Source organism: Pelecanus crispus, chromosome Z (assembly GCF_030463565.1).
Source record: "Pelecanus crispus isolate bPelCri1 chromosome Z, bPelCri1.pri, whole genome shotgun sequence".
NCBI lineage: Eukaryota > Metazoa > Chordata > Aves > Pelecaniformes > Pelecanidae > Pelecanus > Pelecanus crispus.
In genome coordinates, this window is record NC_134676.1 from 19,821,946 (window position 1) to 19,839,697 (window position 17,752).

A 17,752-nucleotide genomic window follows, 5' to 3' on the forward strand; every position below is an offset into this window, starting at 1 on the left:
CTGTTGACATAAATAGGGAAGACAGTCAAGATCTTGCCCTTAATTCTGTACTGAAAGATTTTGCAAGACTGAGAGCATGAAGTGAACTAAAGGGGATAATGACTGAGAAAGTATGCACATTAGGACAGAGTGAAGATCTAAGCTCTGTAAATTGTTCACTGCACTTGTTTCTTTAGCATCTCAGTGCCTTCCAGGAGACCAAAGTTCAGTATGACCTCCTTACCCGCCACATTTTATTTGGTCCCACACGTTCATGTCTTGATGAAGTTAACTTATGTTTTATACAGTAAAGTACTGTAGTGCTCTGGAAGGAGCTCTGAGCACAACACTTCGGTGACTTTGTGTTGGTTACACACCTCAAGTTTACCACATGCCGTTATGCTGCCTGGTTTTAATGAAAGCTCAGTCTTAAAAAGGCCCATGCTGTAAGACTGTAAACAGTCAGGGGAATTGGCCTTTTGGCTGCCTTTCTCTCTCATGGCTGGCAGTTACACTCACGATCGACTGTGAGAGAAGATGTGTGTGTTGTCCTTATGTATGCTGCCATGCAAGTGAGAGTGTTTCCAACTCGAGGTGATTTACTTGAAGAGTAAAACATTTAAATGTGCCTGATTCAGAACCCGAGATCACATTTTCTGTCCCCCAAAGCTAGATCGTAATTATGCTTAGGCACCTTTCAGATTATTGTCTGAGGGACTCTTCAAAAACTAAGCTTGAGCACGTTTGAAAGTTTTACTGTCTTTTTAATCAGTAATCAGTCAGGAGCCAACCATCTCTTTGGCAAATAACAGCTTCATTTGCAGTGACAGCTGAATTGTGTTCAGTGTCGTTTTATATGTGTTTTGGATTTATTTTCTATCTTTGAATTGTTATGTTTTGCGGTGGGTTTTTTTTAACATTCTGAAAAACAATCCAGATTCTGATCTCGATTGTCAAACAAGACTGTTGCCATCAGCTGAGTTTGTGGTGAAAACAATTATTTAAAAAAGTAGGAAAAAAAAAAAAAAAGTAGCAATTGCATAAAGCTAAAGAATAAGCTCCTGAATTGTAATTATAAGCCCTGAGGGCAAATACTCTGAAAGTAAAGATAAAAATTTGTCTGCCTCAATTCTTGTATAAACTTGTGAGGAAGAAAACAAAACCCTACACCTCTTATGTGTGGGAAGCTTCTACATAACCAGGGTCATGCACTCCAGGCCAGAGGGGGAATTTCACAATGCAGCAAATGGCAGCATCTTTCATTTCTGGTGCTGCTTGCAAGGGAAATTTAGGCATTCAGCCAGATTTCCTTCTTCCATCTTTGGTGGGAGGTACAGGTCAGTATCTGACATGCAACTTTTTTGGGGATTAACAGTTTACCAATCAGGTAGCAATGACTCAATTCAGTAGTCTTCACTGGGTTTCATTTTGTCCCAGACAACACGATTTTCCCCCCAGCCTGGACATAATACTTTTTCCCAAAATAAAGGGAAGGCATAGCAATGGATAAGGTTTTTGTATCCTAACCACTTCAAGTTACTCGTTTATTTTTCTTTTACAATTAATACTTAAATGGTTAATTCAGTTTTTTAATGGGTGAGTCTATTGCACTTTTAAGTTGGCACAGCTGCAAATAATGCTGGAAATATTGTGTATATTTTGTATTATGTGCAAGGGGTTGGGTTTTTTTAGTTTTACTTTTTAAAAACGGCACATTACAGGTGAAATAATACTCTGAAATGTTGAGCTTCAGCATGTGCTTCTGTTTGTGCTTGTAGCCGGAAAAGTCAGGAATACCCTCAGCAAGCTCAAGTTATAACTGATTCTGGTCTTAAAATCTAGCTGCTGTTCTAGAATACTAGAATTAAGTCCAAAATCAGAGTTAGTTTCATATGAGCCTGTGTATAGATTTGGGATGTACAAGAGAGTTTATAATCAAATGACTTCTGAAAGCTAGCATGTAAGCTCTATGGGAGCAGGGACTGTATCACTGTGGTGCCCACCTGCAGGCCTAACAGCGTTACTACAATAAAAACAAGAATACTGCTGAACACAGACTCATTTATTTTTAAACAGCACCCTAAAGGAAGAAATGCTACTGAAAAAGCACTACATAAAATCGGCCCAAATATGTGTTTGTTCCAGTAGCAGTGAAAACCCCAAAGGGATGACTCTACTAGGTATACAAAGAAGCTGCACTTGAAGTCTTGTCGGTTACAGTCGTAACACTACTGTTAAGCTATACTGTAGTGTAAGTCAGTTCACATTAGTGCAAAATATCTGTATTCTAATAGTTCTGGTTGAATGGTTGGTATTAAAACCTTACCATGGTCAGGCCTTCCTATAACCATAGGGTTGTCATCATTGGCATCTAAAATTACACCATACTCTGCCAGTCTCATGCCCTGCACTTTATCCTATACACAGAATCAGTCAGCAGTAGCACGTCCTGGCACCAGCTCTGGCTGCTCCCCACCATACGTTGGAAAAGCCAAATGCAACATTTCAGCAGGAGCATGGTTGGAAAGGAAAAGAGGGAGGAACTTGGCTGTGAATAGGAAGACAATAGGAAGACAGTCATGGCAGTAACTACCACCTGAAAACTAGCCACTTTCACAGAGCTTCCTTTTTTTTTTTTTCCACTTTCAACTCCTCCATACTTTTAACAGTGGCACATAAAACACTCAGGCTACCTAATAACAATCCCATAATCCAGAACCAGATAACCCTAATCTTATGGCACAAAATTCCATCTTACACCAAGTCTCAGTGTTCTGCAGAATTGAAAGCTAGATGCCTTATATACTGACTTGTGTGTATTACCCTTTATATCCAAAACTGAGGTACAACAAAAGCTTGCAAATTAAAGACTAAAGAAAATTAAGGTATGAAAATGCATCTCAAAATCTATAGCTAATTGCCTCAACTTTTTATTGCCTTTAAAGGTAATAAAGTGTACTTAATTTTCACAGCCTCAGAAAAGTTGAGTCCTACCTTTTAAATCAAACTTTTTGCCCTCATTTATTTTCATTTCTTTTCAATTATTTACATGCAATCACAGGCTTTGGTATGCTAGCAGTTTTTAAAATGTATTTGCCTCTTTCTCTTAAAATAGTCAAAATGGAACTTTTAAAGCAGAACTGCTGTACAGACACATCAAGATGCTAGTTTTTGTAACACTTGATAAGGTCAAATTGTATGGTTGGTTTGTTTTTAAAAAACAGGCCTAAGGTACTCAAACTGCTGATTTATAGTCATCAGCCTTTTCTTCACTCTCTTCAAGTACCTCCACAGGACACTTAATGGAAGAGCTCAAGATTGAGTTTTCAGAGCTTTTTGGGGGGCAAGGAGTAGCACTGTCTGCTTTCACAGACAATTTCACTTTGTTAATAATTGATTTTAGCAGTTTTTTCCTTTTAATGTTTTTGATGGAACAAATGAATGCATTAGTCTATTCAACTACAAATTCCTTGAACAGCTATGGGAAAAGTAAGCTGAGAGAAAAGCCAAAAATCTAGTTTAAAGTTGAGCAATCTAAGGCTTCATTCCTGAGTGTGACAGTGGCACCTCCATGAGCGACAGACAAAGTGAGTGCCTGTATTTCCCAGCACAGCCAGCACTTGGGCAGGGTGGGAGCCGCTCCTCCCGCACAGCCGTCTCTCGGCTGCCATCTCCTGGGTAGGCTCCTTATAACACAGTTATCATCGTCATCCCCTGTTTATTTCACAGAATCGTTTAGGTTGGAAACAACCTTTAACATCATCCAGTCCAACCATTAACCTAACGTTATCAAGCCCACACTAAACCAAATAAGGGTAGACTAGACTAAACCATTTCCCGAAGTGCCACATCTACCCGTTTTTTGAACACTTCCAGGGATGGTGACTCCACCACCTCTCTGGGCAGCCTGTTTCAATGCTTGACTGCCCTTTCTGTGAAGAAGTTTTTCCTAATATCCAGCCTAAACCTCCCCTGGCGCAGCTTGAGCCCATTTCCTCTCATCCTATCGCTAAGTACTTGGGAGAAGAGACCAACACCCACCTCACTACAACCTCCTTTCAGGGAGTTGTAGAGAGCAATAAGGTCTCCCCTCAGCCTCCTCTTCCCCAGGCTAAACAACCCCAGTTCCCTCAGCTGCTCCTCATAAGGCCTGTGCTCCAGACCCTTCACCAGCTTCATTGCCCTTCTCTGAACACGCTCCAGCACCTCAAAGTCTTTCTTGTAGTGAGGGGCCCAAAACTGGACACAGTAGTTGAGGTGTGGCCTCACCAGCGCCGAGTACATGGGTATGATCACTTCCCTGTGCCTGCTGGCCACACTATTCCTGATACAAGCCAGGATGCTGTTGGCTTTCTTGGCCACCTAGGCACACTGCTGGCTCATGTTCAGCCAGCTGTCTACCAACACCACCCCAGGTCCTTTTCGGCCAGGCAGCTTTCCAGCCACTCTTCCCCAAGCCTGTAGCGTTGCATGGGGTTGTTTCATGACAGTCCATTAGATACTGTTTTCATAGCATGCATCAGGCTGAGCTTCTCTTGAGAACAGACCAGAATGAAAGATCAAAATCAGGAATGGAAACTTAAAATTAAGCAATGCTGGTATATGGACGTCCTGCCAGAGAAAGGGATGGATCAGTATATCCAACATATAAATGTTGCCAGCCAAGACCAAAACATCTTTTCAGAAGGACAAATTCTTGCTCTGAAGACATGCGCTTCCCTTCCAAAAACACCCGTCATCTGCCAGATATCTACAGGACTCACACAATGACCCTCTGGTCTGCAGCATCTCTTCCCAGGAACATCTCTCTGCACCTGGAGCCACCACCTCTGCAGCATGCTGTGACACAGCTGGAAGAGCCACCAAGGGGTGGGATTACCCTCCCCTATAGCCAAGGCAGAGAAACAGCTGGACTTGCCCCAGAAAGTTAGGACTGCACTGTCTATTGATCTGCAGCTGCCTATCATCCCGCTCACGGACCTCACCAGAACACAAGGTAGCCCTCACCCAGAAGCCTAGTCCTGCGTGTGTGGAAACCTGGACACATGCAGCCACATCCTTCCTGGACATGCAGTCAGACAGAGCTGGGATTCATCCCCTGGCCTGGAAATTTGGAAGCACTTCTGGGTCACTAAGACACAGCCTTAGGCAGCTATCTTATCTGCCCTTTTACAATAATATTGCTGTAGCAGAGAGGGTAGCCCTACAGAGGGAGCCAGAACACCGAGCTCAGAGTATAGACTTAAATTTCAGTGAGATACATTTTACCTCTAATTTTGTACATCATCCCTCCTAGGGGCATTTCCATTTTGCTTTTAGATGCCAGATGAAGAACCCAAAGTTACACAAGACTGATACATCATTGTTCCAGAACAAAGCAGTACTTGCCTCATGCACAGCTAGGGACACAAAATGACATTTCATTGTTTTGACCATGGCAGCATACACACATTGTAACACTCAGCTGTGACTCAGTACAACATCTCTTCCATTCATTGTTCCTGGTCACTGTGGGGAAGTACACAATTAATTCTCTTCTTTTCTGCACCCTCCTTCCCAGCTGCATTGCTGATGGGGAAGGTGCACTTAAGGTCACCCTGGAGAAATCTTCCAGGAGACTGCAGCACTAGAGAAGCACTAAAGCAACAGGAATTGCCCCTGATCATAGGGCCCCAAGCACAATTTAACTGTTCTAAATACCACTATTTTTCTGTATCAGAGCACAGCACCAGTATTGAAGCACTGTGTAGGTTTTACTTCATTCATAGACCATCCACTGCAAGGCAAGCTAGCCATTTATTTTTGTGAAATTAATAGACTAATTAGTTGCATGGTAACAGCAAACATGAACGTGGAAAAATGAACACCAAAAATGGGAAAGGTTGTGTATTTCTTTCTTTTCTAAAAACAAAAAGAATTACTTGGCAGAGGAAGTGATCTGTTCTCAGGATTCTGTACAATTCCTGGTAAAAATGACATTCAAATAGCAGAGGGCTTCTCTCCAACCTCCAAAGCAAAGGAAAATTCAACCTTGAACTTGCTCAGCTCTGCCTAGATAATAGGGCCCACCTGGTTTGGAGGCTGCATATGTGTAAGCACACAAGGAGCAGCTGCTGTCCTGCAGAGGAAGGACTTGCTGACTCCCATCGAGGAAAGTGCATCAGTAAGTTAACAAGCACAGTTTAACCATGCTTCTGCCTGAGTTGATGTTTCACTGGGGTTCACTTAATCCAGATACAGCAAACATCACTAAGTATTAAAACTGATTGAGATCACTGGTGGAAAAAAGATCATCGCCTATTTTTCTCATTTTATTTTGTGCAGCTAGCACCTGTTCGTAGATTTTTACTGCAGACACAATGAAATAGATTATACAGCTGAGGCTTAAGTCTGATGTGATGTAATGATACATAAACTTGAGCAAATAATTTTACTTCTCTTCACCTAATTTCCCTTCCTTTATATCTATCTTGTCTACATTGATAAATATGACTAGATAAAACTGCCTTTCAGCATTAGTAAAAATCCCATACACAATGGGATTTTGAACTCTTAGCATCTAAACACTATCACGGCACAGTACAATAACATAAATAAAATGATCTTGCTCAGATGAGTAGCCCATTGTTTCCAGTGGAAGCAGTTTTTTTCTCTTTTAACTAGGTTTCAAAACAGTAATGAGAAAAACTGTATTAAAATCATAAATGTGAATATAAATGCATATAAAAACTGCAAAAAGTTCAATAGACTCACTTTCCTTTGAAAAACTAATCCATTTTGATGACACTGAATCCTAACATGTCTAAAGTCAAAACTACTAAAAGTAATTAAACTTATAGTTGGCTATTTGTCATAATACCTACCTTTTTTTTCCTGCAGCACCAACAATCATACAGCCAAAAAAGCTCCTTCAAAATTAATCATGTCTAGACTTCATTTAGTAGTTACAGGTTTGTGTGTTACTGCTTATGCAAGCTTGTTGCTGGTGGAGAATTAGATCTAACTTTGAATCAAGGTCTGTCCATATTTTTTTAATGCAACGGACTTGTAATATCAGCTGCACAGTAAAAATGTTTGTTAGACAGAGCTACTGGAACATAACCCCTACTAAAAAGTTAGTAACTCTAGGGTACAGTTTATATTTCCTTCTCTGCCTGTACCGAAATATTTAATCTACTTCAAGTAGCTTTAATGTCACCAGAATGTCAAAGTAGCATAGAGATTGCAAGCTAATTCTACAGTTATATAAAATTAAACTACTCAGGACATTTTTTAAGAGTAAAAAAAATCCAATCGTCCTGTTGCGACCTCCCATGCAGACAGTGAATACAGACTACCAATGTAAAGACATTAAAGCAGTATATATCACAGAGGACTAAACACCTTGCAACAAAGAATTTTAGGGAAGATTGTTTTAAAAACTGACTCCATGTTAAAATGCAGAAAGAGATGATTTCAAAAAGGTTTAAAAACCCTAATTATTACTCATTCATTTCATTCAGTCCAAATTAAATTATTCAGATTGAAATGTCTATTACAACTGCTTAAAAACATACACCTTCTCTGTAGAAACAACACAAAGCTAAACCAGTATGCTCATTAGGAACAGTAACACTTTATTTTTAAAAGAGTACAGTTATTTTTCTGAATTTGCCCAAAAGCATTCCTTGTTTTCTTTCCAAGAATATTCATCCTCATAAATCTCCTGCAAATATAAACAAAGAATGGGAAATATTGTGGGAGTCTGCTACATACAGCCACAAGCCAGGCCAAACAACTCAACAGCCATCCTGCTATTATTTACTGATCACAACAGGACTCAACAGCACTCGTCTGGCAAACAGAAAAGAGGGCAGTACCCTTAAAACATACTGATTTACATGTGGGCTGAACTTTCGGCTAAGTCCCATTCAATTTAGAAGGGTCCACCTATACCGAAGTCAATTCAAGAAAGAGATCTAGAAGAAATGATGTAAAAGCTGTAGAGCACACAGCACTCGTGTCTGAAACTGCCCTTTTTACATGCTGCCATGTTAACCTACTGTACTATCATTTTTAGGAGAGTATTTAAGAGTACACAAAATATCAATATTAAAAAAATAAAAATGACAACAATACACAAAATACAGTATTAGATCTTCAGAACTGACTACCCAACAGCAGCCCAGGCCTAAGCAGCAAGTTCAGCAGGGCTCTGAGCCCCTAATTATTCTTACTGAGACCACAGAACCAGTGTCCCAAAAGAGGTGTCAGAAAAGCGCAGTAATGGAGAGAACATCACTGTTACCACATGCCAAGTTCTGCCTGGGAAAGAGGGCAGAGGTAATGCTCATTACTTGCATGCAACACTGTGGTTACGCAATGAGGCTCTTTCTAGACCCAGGCTGGTCTCTCCACTCATTGTTGCGTGCCCATACGAGCTCGGGGACCTCTGCTCATCCCTTCATTGTACTGTGTTGCTTAACACTTTGTGCTTTCTCAGGGCCACGGGGATGAGGGGAAAACAGAAAGACAAGAAATGCCACTTTTACTTGCAAACTGCAATGCTGTCCAAAGCAAAGCTGACTCAAAGTTCTTCCACAAGCCTGTGCAGAACTGAGTTTTGCCACTCGAAAGAGGAGAGCTCTGGGCTCCTTCACTCTGACCACAGGACGGCATTAAAAGGAAGAGGAGCTGGATGGTACAGGCAAGGGAGGGCCTTCCAGGTGCCCCACGTGCCACAGATGGGTTTGGCTGCATTAGAGGAAACTGGTGCTAGACACGGGCATCCTGTCAGGAGCACCTGCTGCGGGTAATGCTTCAGCTGCTTCCCTTAAGAGCAGCAGCAACCTTTAGCCCAGCTGTCTAAGATTCTGGCACAGGCCTAAAATCAAATTTGTTCCCAAACATACCTTTTTCCATATTGGGACAGATGCTTTTAAGGTATTGATGCAGTACGTTACAGCTTCAAGGGATTCTGTTCTGTGTGGAGACGAGACTGCAATAATTACACTTGCTTCAGTTATTGGAACCACACTAGGGAGAGAAGAGGAACAACAGCAGCTTTAGCTAATGCTTAACATCAAGAGCACCCAAAGTTGTGGCCATGTCACGTCAGTATTCTGGCCACACACTCTCCTGACTCATTCATACAGAGCAAGTGTCAAGCCACGTCCAAAAGATTGTACACTTCTTAGAAGAAAGAAAACCACAACCAAAATCAGTACCAGATGTGAGAATTCCACGCTTTAGAATAAATAAACCCACCAGACATAGGCTTTTTTTCTTCCATTCTTTTTTTTTAAATAAAGTCTATGGAATTAAGAGGGGAAAATTGCTAATTTGCAACAATGCATAGGAAACTTACTGGAAGCTGGCTTAACAATGAACAACAAGAAGTTAGGAACAGCCAGTTCTTATCTGAAAACCTAAGAAATCATCTCAGTTTGCACAAGAATTTGTGAAAGAAGAAATTAAGTGCCTCAAATTATGCAGATTTTGCAATGAAACAATTTTGGCAAATTCTGTTTTCAAATTATGAAGTTTTTCCTGTTTGGTGTGTTGTTTTCCAAACTTAACAGAAGTAGCACTAGGTTTTGTTTTGCTCCTCACAAGGGTAGTACTCCCAAAAGCTGCCTCCCAACTCTCCCCCTAGAGTAAGACTCCTCTGGAAAACAGCTCACAGGAAAAATCTAAGCTTAAATGCTTTGAGCTGCCCTCAAAAGAAGCACTCCCTCTATTGACTATAGAGAAAATCTAAGGAAACTACCCCTCAGAGATACCACCCTTCACGATCACCTCCTAAGTTCCTTCTGCCGAGAGAAAAGGAAACAAGCACTTGCAACAGACTCTGCAAATCCTGCTAGCTTCAGTGAGAAATGTGATGAACAGTGAAGGCTTAAGGGTATGTCAGACACTAGTATTCCATGTTTTGAACCCAACAGAAAATGCTTATCCAAGACTCAGGGAACAACAGGAGGTTCTCCAGCAAACACGGCTGGCAACTACCATGCCTCTCCTCTCCACACAGTCTAAGCTTTCAGGTTCCCTATGGCATAATTTGACTTAAATCTGACACAAGAACATTGTGTGGCGCCTCAGTGGGAGAGAGAAGAAAAAAAGGAAGTGCTGCCAACTTCACATCTTTAAAAAAAAGACAAAACAAACCAACAGCCTCCCCTTCCCTAGAATGAAATCTCAATACCTCCTCCCCACTTTCAAACCATCACACCAGCATCAAGGATCCCGCAGGCTAAATGTGGACTCCAGCAAACACTACCAATACACACATTTTTGAAAAGACCATTCCTGAAACTTAGCTCCACAGCGAGAGCTTGAACCTGCAGACAGCTTTGCCGCATTAGTTTATAAAGACTCCTGCACGTCCTGTAACTATGTAAGCACAGCCACGCACCAGACAAGGATTAATATTCCACTTGCAGAAGGATGGGGTCTGGCCATACATACCCAAGTCTGTGATGCACTGCAATATGTTTGACTGATGGCCATTTCTGTCTAACATCTCTGCAGATTTTCTTTATTTCGGCCTGTGCCATTGAAGTATATGCTTCATATTCTAGGTGAATCACTTTTTTTCCTTCAAAATTATTTCTTGTAGTACCTAAACACAAATGATTTATCAACGAAAAGCACTGAGTAAATAAAAATATATATTATATATTTATTTCGTACTATCTATAAATACTGAGTAAAATCCAGGATCTCCTGCTATGGTCAAGGTCAGCACTGTGCAAATATAAAAGACTTCCCCTAATCATGGCTGTGTAAAGAGATTCTTCGAACAAGAGAAATTAATATGCAAGGAAGAATTTAGTTTACACATTATACAAATCTGCAGTATGCAATGCCCAAGGCTGGGACATCTTCTGTGGTAACTGCTAAGGTGCTATTATTGTATGTGCCCATGCAATGTTTAAGTGCTCAGTGTTCAGGAGCCCAGTAGCACCAAGGTTTAAGCATAAAGGGGTCTCAAGATCTGTACCATGTGCACTAAGCAACAGGACAGAGCTATCAGCCTACACCTTCACCAGCCCATGGGTAAAAATAATACTTTACATTCAACCACGATCTGAGTTGGAGGAGCATTCATACAGGTGTGGACCTGTGGTTTGCATAGCCACAACATCCCACTTCCCACCTTGAACAAGCTGTGTCCAAGGGGATGGGAGAATAGCTCCCAATCAGTCCTGTACTCCAGAGCTGCTGTTCTGTTCAGCCCTAGGATAGCCACACCAGCAGGGAAGCTTCTCACCACTTTGTCCCAGTGCAACTGTCTAAGAGCTGCCATGGACTTGTTCTAAATAACTCAGAACATGTTTCCTAAACATCCTGGGTTCACTCCAGGAATTTATTTGCTTGAGAAGCACAGGTTGGGGGTGTGGACAATCTCCATTCCACTTACTAGACTATTAACACACCCAGGGATCCAGCTCAGAAATATTAAACTCACCAACGAACAGAGACACTGCCCCACAGTATGGTGAAATGACCAGCTCTGACACTTCATCTACAGAGAGCTTTTCAGACTTGAGCTTGATAAAATCTTGTGGCATGTCTTCGCTTTCATCCATAGCTCACCAGAAAAGCTGAAACCAACAGACTCTGTTGTTGTTTTTGGCCATACTGGTCACTGGCCAACCATTTTTTTATCCTGTGCTGATGCCCCAATTTATGCAGAAAATATGCACCATCTACTTCCTCACCCCAAGAGACCAGTCTCCATGGCAAATTCACTTCTCAGCAGAATTGCTAAGAGAATATTAACTGCAAGTATCAAGCAATGACCTGGTTTTTAATACATACATGTTCCTTCCTGATAGGAAAGTCTGGTCCAGCAGGATGAAACCAGAACTAGTCTGAGGCCCCAGTTTAACAGTACAATCAACCGGCACGGACCACTGTGCTAGTAAATCTGTGGTAAGATTGTGAGCCCTTCCTCCCGACCTTATCCTGAACTCAAATACAGTTTAAGACAGAGATTTCTGATAAACACGGATTAGAGTTCTGACCCTAAAGTTTAATAGGCTCTCCAGAACATTCAGGACCTCATACAGATACAGTCTGTTTCAGTGACACAGGAGATGCTTCCAATTTCTCTGAGTAGAAACCAGTCATCAGTTCATCTAAGAATGAGGCGGAAAAGAAGTATTTTAAGCAGCAGCAATGGAACAAGCTGCAGTAAATACATGGACTGGCACTTGAAAGCATGCAAAGAAATGAAGCTATTCTAAGGACACCTGTTCCTTTGACAGCATCAAACAGCAAAAAAGTCAATTCTTTTTCTGTACCATCTTTTCTGTTAAAAAGTGGCAGGAGGTTTTTCATCATTATCTTATTTAGGCAAGCTGGGTATCTACTGGCAGCCAGAAACAACTACAAGAGAGTAACAAGACCTAAAACCCAAATTTAAAATAATGCCTGACCTCTCTGGCAATTTTCTTCCATTTACTGCATAAGTGTTAATCATTTATTGGCGCACCAGCTTATACTTTCTGGTCAGCACAATGGCTCCCTCCAGCAGGAAACACAAGTTATGCTCTCTCAAAAGAATCCTGGGGTGGAGGGAGAGAATTGCAATCACATCTCTGGACCTAAACAAAAAAAATTATTGGAACATTATATAGAATCCATGACACATGTTAGCACAGGATGACACTCCACAGGATACTAAGCAAGAAGTGATACCTACCTAACAGAACCTGGGCAGATTCAGCCTCCGCTAATTGGTGGGATGATGGCAACCTCGTCTCCAGGCTGCAGGACCAGGAGCTGATCTCCAAGAAGCACGTACTCCTGCCGAACAGCAAAAACCACTTGATCCCGGATGACAGCAAGCCTGAGGGGGATTGGCAGGAGCACAAACAGGTTTCTAAATGGACTGTTTGCATTTAACCATGAGATTTCATTCATCAACAAACTGGTGCACAGTCTAGGGCAGCTGAGGTAAATACCACCGAGACTTATGCAACTCTGCTTCCAATACACCTCCAAAAATAAAAGCAGCACCCACCTCCTAGTCTTGGATTTTCTTGTGGTGGCTAAGGAGAAACCAACTTAATATAATTTTCAGAAGTCAGGAACTGGATTTCTCATAGGCCTACATCAGAACGAACGAAGGTATACCAGATCCACTTCAGCAACTTCTAACAAAGTAGGTAACTCAAGAGATAGCAACCATCCCATCTGGGATTAGAAGGAAATAGTCCCCTCATTCAGTCTGGCTGAACTGGAGCAATTTTCTTAGACGGCAAGAAGCACTGTGGGATGCTGTTCATGAGATCTCATGAAGATTCAGTGGTCAAAGAGTTGCTCTTGTTGTATAACATCACAGTTGATTAGGCTTTGGGTCTTTTGTACTTACAGGTTTGAAATTTGCTATTGATAAGGAGTGGCAACAGAACTAAGAAGGCAGATACAGTGTGCTTTCTGGCAGACCTTCTACGTATTTTTTCATTTCACATCTGTGAGATGTTGCTGTGAGAGTCCACAGCTCTGGATACCATGAGGCAGGTAGTCAATTTCATGACTAAGTGTAATCACACAGTGAGTATGAGGGCAACACCAGTGAGACACCAGAAGAAGAATGCCAACATCTTACTTTAGAAGATGCAGACATGATAATTGTTACTGTTTGAGATTACAAAATCTGGCATAGACAGTAGAGAGCTATATTGCCTAGAAACAAGTAGGCACACCAAAAGGGTACAAGTAAAAATCACCTTCTTTCCTACCAGCCAGCCAGACAAAAGTAGGCAAGGCACAGGCTGAGTGAAACACAATAGCACTGACTTAGAGGGCAGACTGACCAGAGAAACTATATGAAAGTAAAGCAAGCCACTGAGGAACCGAGCGCAACTGTGGAACTGAAATGCCCATTAGAAGGATGGGCTCTACTTAACATCACTTGCAAGTTAATTCATTGGGGAAAATGGGTGGAACAGAAGACCATTGTCAAGTACACTCAAGCTGCAGCTTGGATATCCATTAGCAATGTGAATAGAAGTCATTGCCCTACAGTTATGTTGAGTTTTTCCAGAAAAGCTAGAAGCAGAAGCATTTTTCAAGAAGGCTGCTCTGAAGTAACTGCACATGCAAAATGTACTGCCTCAAGTCATCACTCATAAAAGGACAAAGTTGACAAACTATGGCAAACTGACCAAAGGTGCTGCTGCTGCTGCTTCTGACATCGACTAATACGTTGTGCAGTCAAATACACTTATTCCCTACTGCCCCCTCCCCCAGAACACACTTAGTCTCAATTCTCTGTGAGGAAAAGGCCCCTGGTCTAACATTTGGTTAGAGCTTCTCATTCGGAAATGGATGCCACTGCTAAATAGTTAATTTTTTTCATAGTCTTTGAGAGTTGATCTCATAAAGAAGGGTGGTACCTAAAGGGAAGACTTTGGCACCTAAGTCCAAAGTTATGGGAATTCCAGAGCATTCAGCACTAAATCCTGAGGACCTCAACACCTGTTACACCTTTTTTTTTTTTGCTACCCCCTCCAAAAAAGTGCTGCACCTTTGTCTGTCAGACTCATTCTTGACAGGACTGAGCACCCCTCAGCGTTAGCCTAAGGGGGGATATGTCTGCTGACACCCCCGAAGAGCACGAGCACCAGCACCGCAGGGGGATTTACAGTGCACACATAGGCGCTCTCTCAGGACCAGACTCCCTATGAAATGAAACCACGAGCTGTTTTCTTCTTTTCAAAGCAGAGGAGGTTGAAAGTGGCTGAGCCTACTTCCCATGAAAGGGTTGAGTGGCTGGAAGCCTGCGGCAGGGCATCAGCTCCCTTCCTGACCACTCTTCCAGAGTGTGCCATAAGCTCAGACCAACGGCTAACAGTACAGGTAAAGATAAGTGATGGAAAACACCTGCACATTGTCATGAATCGCTTGTTTATTGTCCTAGCTGTGCTTGATCCCTCCTTGAGACATCTCACCGTCTCCACAGGTGAGTAACACAGCTCAGTTTTCACGTGCAGCACCGTGGTCCTCCTGGACAATGGGCCACATGTCTTAAAGCACCCCTCAGGCCCAACTTCTGGGTACGTTTATTGGACCTAGCCTTTCCTACATACATAAAGCTACAGCATTGCCAGCCAGCCAAAACACAAAACACTTGCTGCAAGTTACAAGAAGGTAATGTCACTGGTTTTAGGGTATCAAAGTACTGATATGTGTTCCAGCTCAACTCTAAACACTGAGTTTGTATCTAGCAAAGAAAACCCCAGCCACTTTAAAGTCTGTGCACCTCAGCAGTTAATCGTCCCGAATACCTTGGGTGCACCTTGACGATCTCCTCCCAGAGCTGCAGAGAGGTGATCTGCCGCGGCACCGAGAGGGTCTCGCTGCGCAGCCCCGCCAGCTCCGCGCTCCGGGCGAAATACAGCACCGAGACCTGGGCGGGGAACAAACGCCGATCAGGGGAGCGGGGCCTACAGGAAAACAAACCGCTACTGCACGTTACCTTCGCCGAAAATACCAAAACAAACAACCGAAACCCAAACAGCGTGAGAAAAAGCTTTCCCTCGCTTTTTTTTTTTTTTTTTTTTGAATGCCGATAAGCTCTGTCGCGTTCCTCCCGTCCCGGCTGTCAGCAGAACAGGGGAAGGGCGGGGGGTAGGTCAGCGCGGGTCCGTGCACGGCTGCCGCCGCCCAGGCCTCGGCCGCCCGGCGCCTCTGCCCGCCGAGGAGAGGGGCTGAGGGAGCCCCGCCGCCCGCCGCGGCAGCCGCCTCGCCTCGCCTCCAGCCGCGGCCCGCTCCCCAGGGGCGCCGGCAGCCTACACCTACCTGGCAGCGCATGGGGCCGCCGTCCGCGGCCGGGCAGCCTCCGCCGCGGGCTGACGGCGGCGCCTGCGCCCGGGCGAGAGGCGCGGGGCCCGGCCCGCCCCCTGCGGCCTGGGCCGGCAGCGCGGCGCGGCCCCGCTCCGGCGCTTTTTGGCCGGGCCGCGCCGGGCCGGGCCCAGCGGTGCGGCGCAGCCCCTCTCCGGGGCCCTTCCCCCGCACGGGTGGGTGGCGGAGGTGGGAGACGGCCCTCGGAGGATTGGGGGGGGGGAGCAGGGGGTGAGAGGCCGTGGCTTTGCCCCTCCAGCGCAGCCTGTAATTTTGGGGACGGCACCTGAAAAGCCAGACTTCCACCTGGGCTCAGTCCCTAGAGTGCATGGGGATTGCAAATGATTGCTGACGTGACGTGCCCACTGCCTTGCACACGTTGTACCTTCGCTGCGCGTACACATAATAGGTATACATAACGTGCAACAGCCAAAGATCCATCAGAATGCTGATACAGGGTTTCTGGGATAGGCCCCGTCTCAGTGCGGAGATCGCCGCGGCATCCCTGCTCACTGCAGAGGGGTTGGGCTCGATGATCTCTCAAGGTCCCTTCCAACCCAAAGCATTCTGTGATTCTATGATCTGTCTCGCCGTGGACAACCTGCACGCCTTCGGCAATGGCCAGGGCTATTTCTGTCCCCTAACCTCACAAGGGTGCAGGGGGGCTCCCCCTCACAGGCGAGCCAGGGGGAACGCCGCAGTCGTGAGTTCGTGGTCGGTAGTTGTGATGCAGGCAGGTGGTCAGGTGGAAAACATCCATCCTAGCTGGATGCAACACTGTCAGAAGAAAAAAAAAAAAAACAAACCCAAAAAAACCCAAACCAACCCACAAAAAAGCCCTCAAATAAAGAACTACTACCCAATCATTTCAAAGGATGGGCGAGAAAGGAAACAGACCTTTTCTATGTAATAATTCTTGCCTCTGAGGTACAAAGACAATGAAAGTTAAAAGTGATAAAGTTTTCAAAAAAATGTGCGATAGAACTACAATTATTTCCATGGAGCATGTATTTGCTACTAGTTACCCAGTATACCATGTCTTAATCCTCTGCTGTGAGGAACAACTAAGTTATTTTTTAAAACCGTATTCTGTTTGTGAGTGATTAACTGCTGCTACAAATTGAACTCCCCTAAAGACAGCAAGTGTCAAGTGAATAAAATGATTGCTTTCTTTTTTCTCTGGGCTGTGTAATTATGGATCTATACATCTTAAATGAAATGGATCACTTTGACAAGGTGCATATGACCCAGCCAGTAGCTAGTAAGTGGCCGGCACGTTTTTCCCATGCAAAAGACGTGCCACAGGTGGCTGTACTGAGAGTGAAGTGGGTGAGTGCTGGGCTCAGCTGCAGCAAGTTAGCCTCTCAGCCCAGAAAACAGTGAGCTTTGAAAGATTTATCCATACATTCAGGATTGAATTTAGAGTTAGGTCCACTATGGAATAAGGAGAGAGGAGTTGCTGGCAGTGAATTTCTCGATTTTCTTTATTTGAGCTCCAACTAATGACTTACCTAAGCCAATTTTTGAGTATTTTTCAAAGGACAGGTCAGTCTTCAGCCCTGTGTTGCATGAGTTAAAGTTACAGTTTGTGCCTAGAAAGCACAGGAATACAGTAGGATTTGTGACTCTGATAATCTATTAACTGTGTTCTAGAATGGATAAAAAGAAGTTAAAAGTTCTTAAATAAAAGCACGCATTAAGCTGGGGTGTAATATGAATGTCTAAAACAAAACTCTCCCTAATTACCTTTTCATTCTGGAGGTCTTGTCTTCTAGGAACACTAACCACAGCAAGAGGTGTGACTGCTACACTGCTTGGTTTGCAAGAATGAGTTTTTTTGTTTGGCTTGTTCGGTGGCTTTTTTTGGGAGTACGGATACCTACATAAAGATGAAATGAGAGATGTTTCTGTAGCTCTGGAGGAGATATGTTAGCTCTGT

The 17,752-nt window shown here is 43.5% G+C and overlaps 2 protein-coding genes across 4 annotated transcripts; both read right to left on the bottom strand.

The window, feature by feature from the left end:
• Window positions 1-7,531: 7,531 nt before the first annotated feature.
• Window positions 7,532-12,495, bottom strand: LOC142596607 (molybdopterin synthase catalytic subunit). Of its 3 annotated transcripts, none has more exons than XM_075725977.1 (5): window positions 12,458-12,495; window positions 11,429-11,564; window positions 10,426-10,579; window positions 8,871-8,994; window positions 7,532-7,684 (listed from the first exon to the last, which is right to left on the bottom strand). In XM_075725977.1, the coding sequence occupies exons 2-5, from the start codon at window positions 11,547-11,549 to the stop codon at window positions 7,616-7,618; spliced, it is 468 nt and encodes a 155-aa protein (XP_075582092.1). In that variant the 5' UTR covers window positions 11,550-11,564; window positions 12,458-12,495; the 3' UTR covers window positions 7,532-7,615. The 3 variants fall into 3 exon arrangements, with proteins under 3 accessions (XP_075582092.1, XP_075582093.1, XP_075582091.1); XM_075725978.1 differs by lacking the exon at window positions 12,458-12,495 and adding an exon at window positions 12,402-12,435; XM_075725976.1 differs by lacking the exon at window positions 12,458-12,495 and adding an exon at window positions 11,988-12,021.
• A 37-nt stretch (window positions 12,496-12,532) lies between these two features.
• On the bottom strand, window positions 12,533-16,230 carry LOC104029695 (molybdopterin synthase sulfur carrier subunit). The gene is made up of 4 exons (XM_075726413.1): window positions 16,199-16,230; window positions 15,258-15,416; window positions 12,668-12,814; window positions 12,533-12,569 (listed from the first exon to the last, which is right to left on the bottom strand). The coding sequence occupies exons 1-3, from the start codon at window positions 16,228-16,230 to the stop codon at window positions 12,688-12,690; spliced, it is 318 nt and encodes a 105-aa protein (XP_075582528.1). The 3' UTR covers window positions 12,533-12,569; window positions 12,668-12,687.
• Window positions 16,231-17,752: the final 1,522 nt, after the last annotated feature.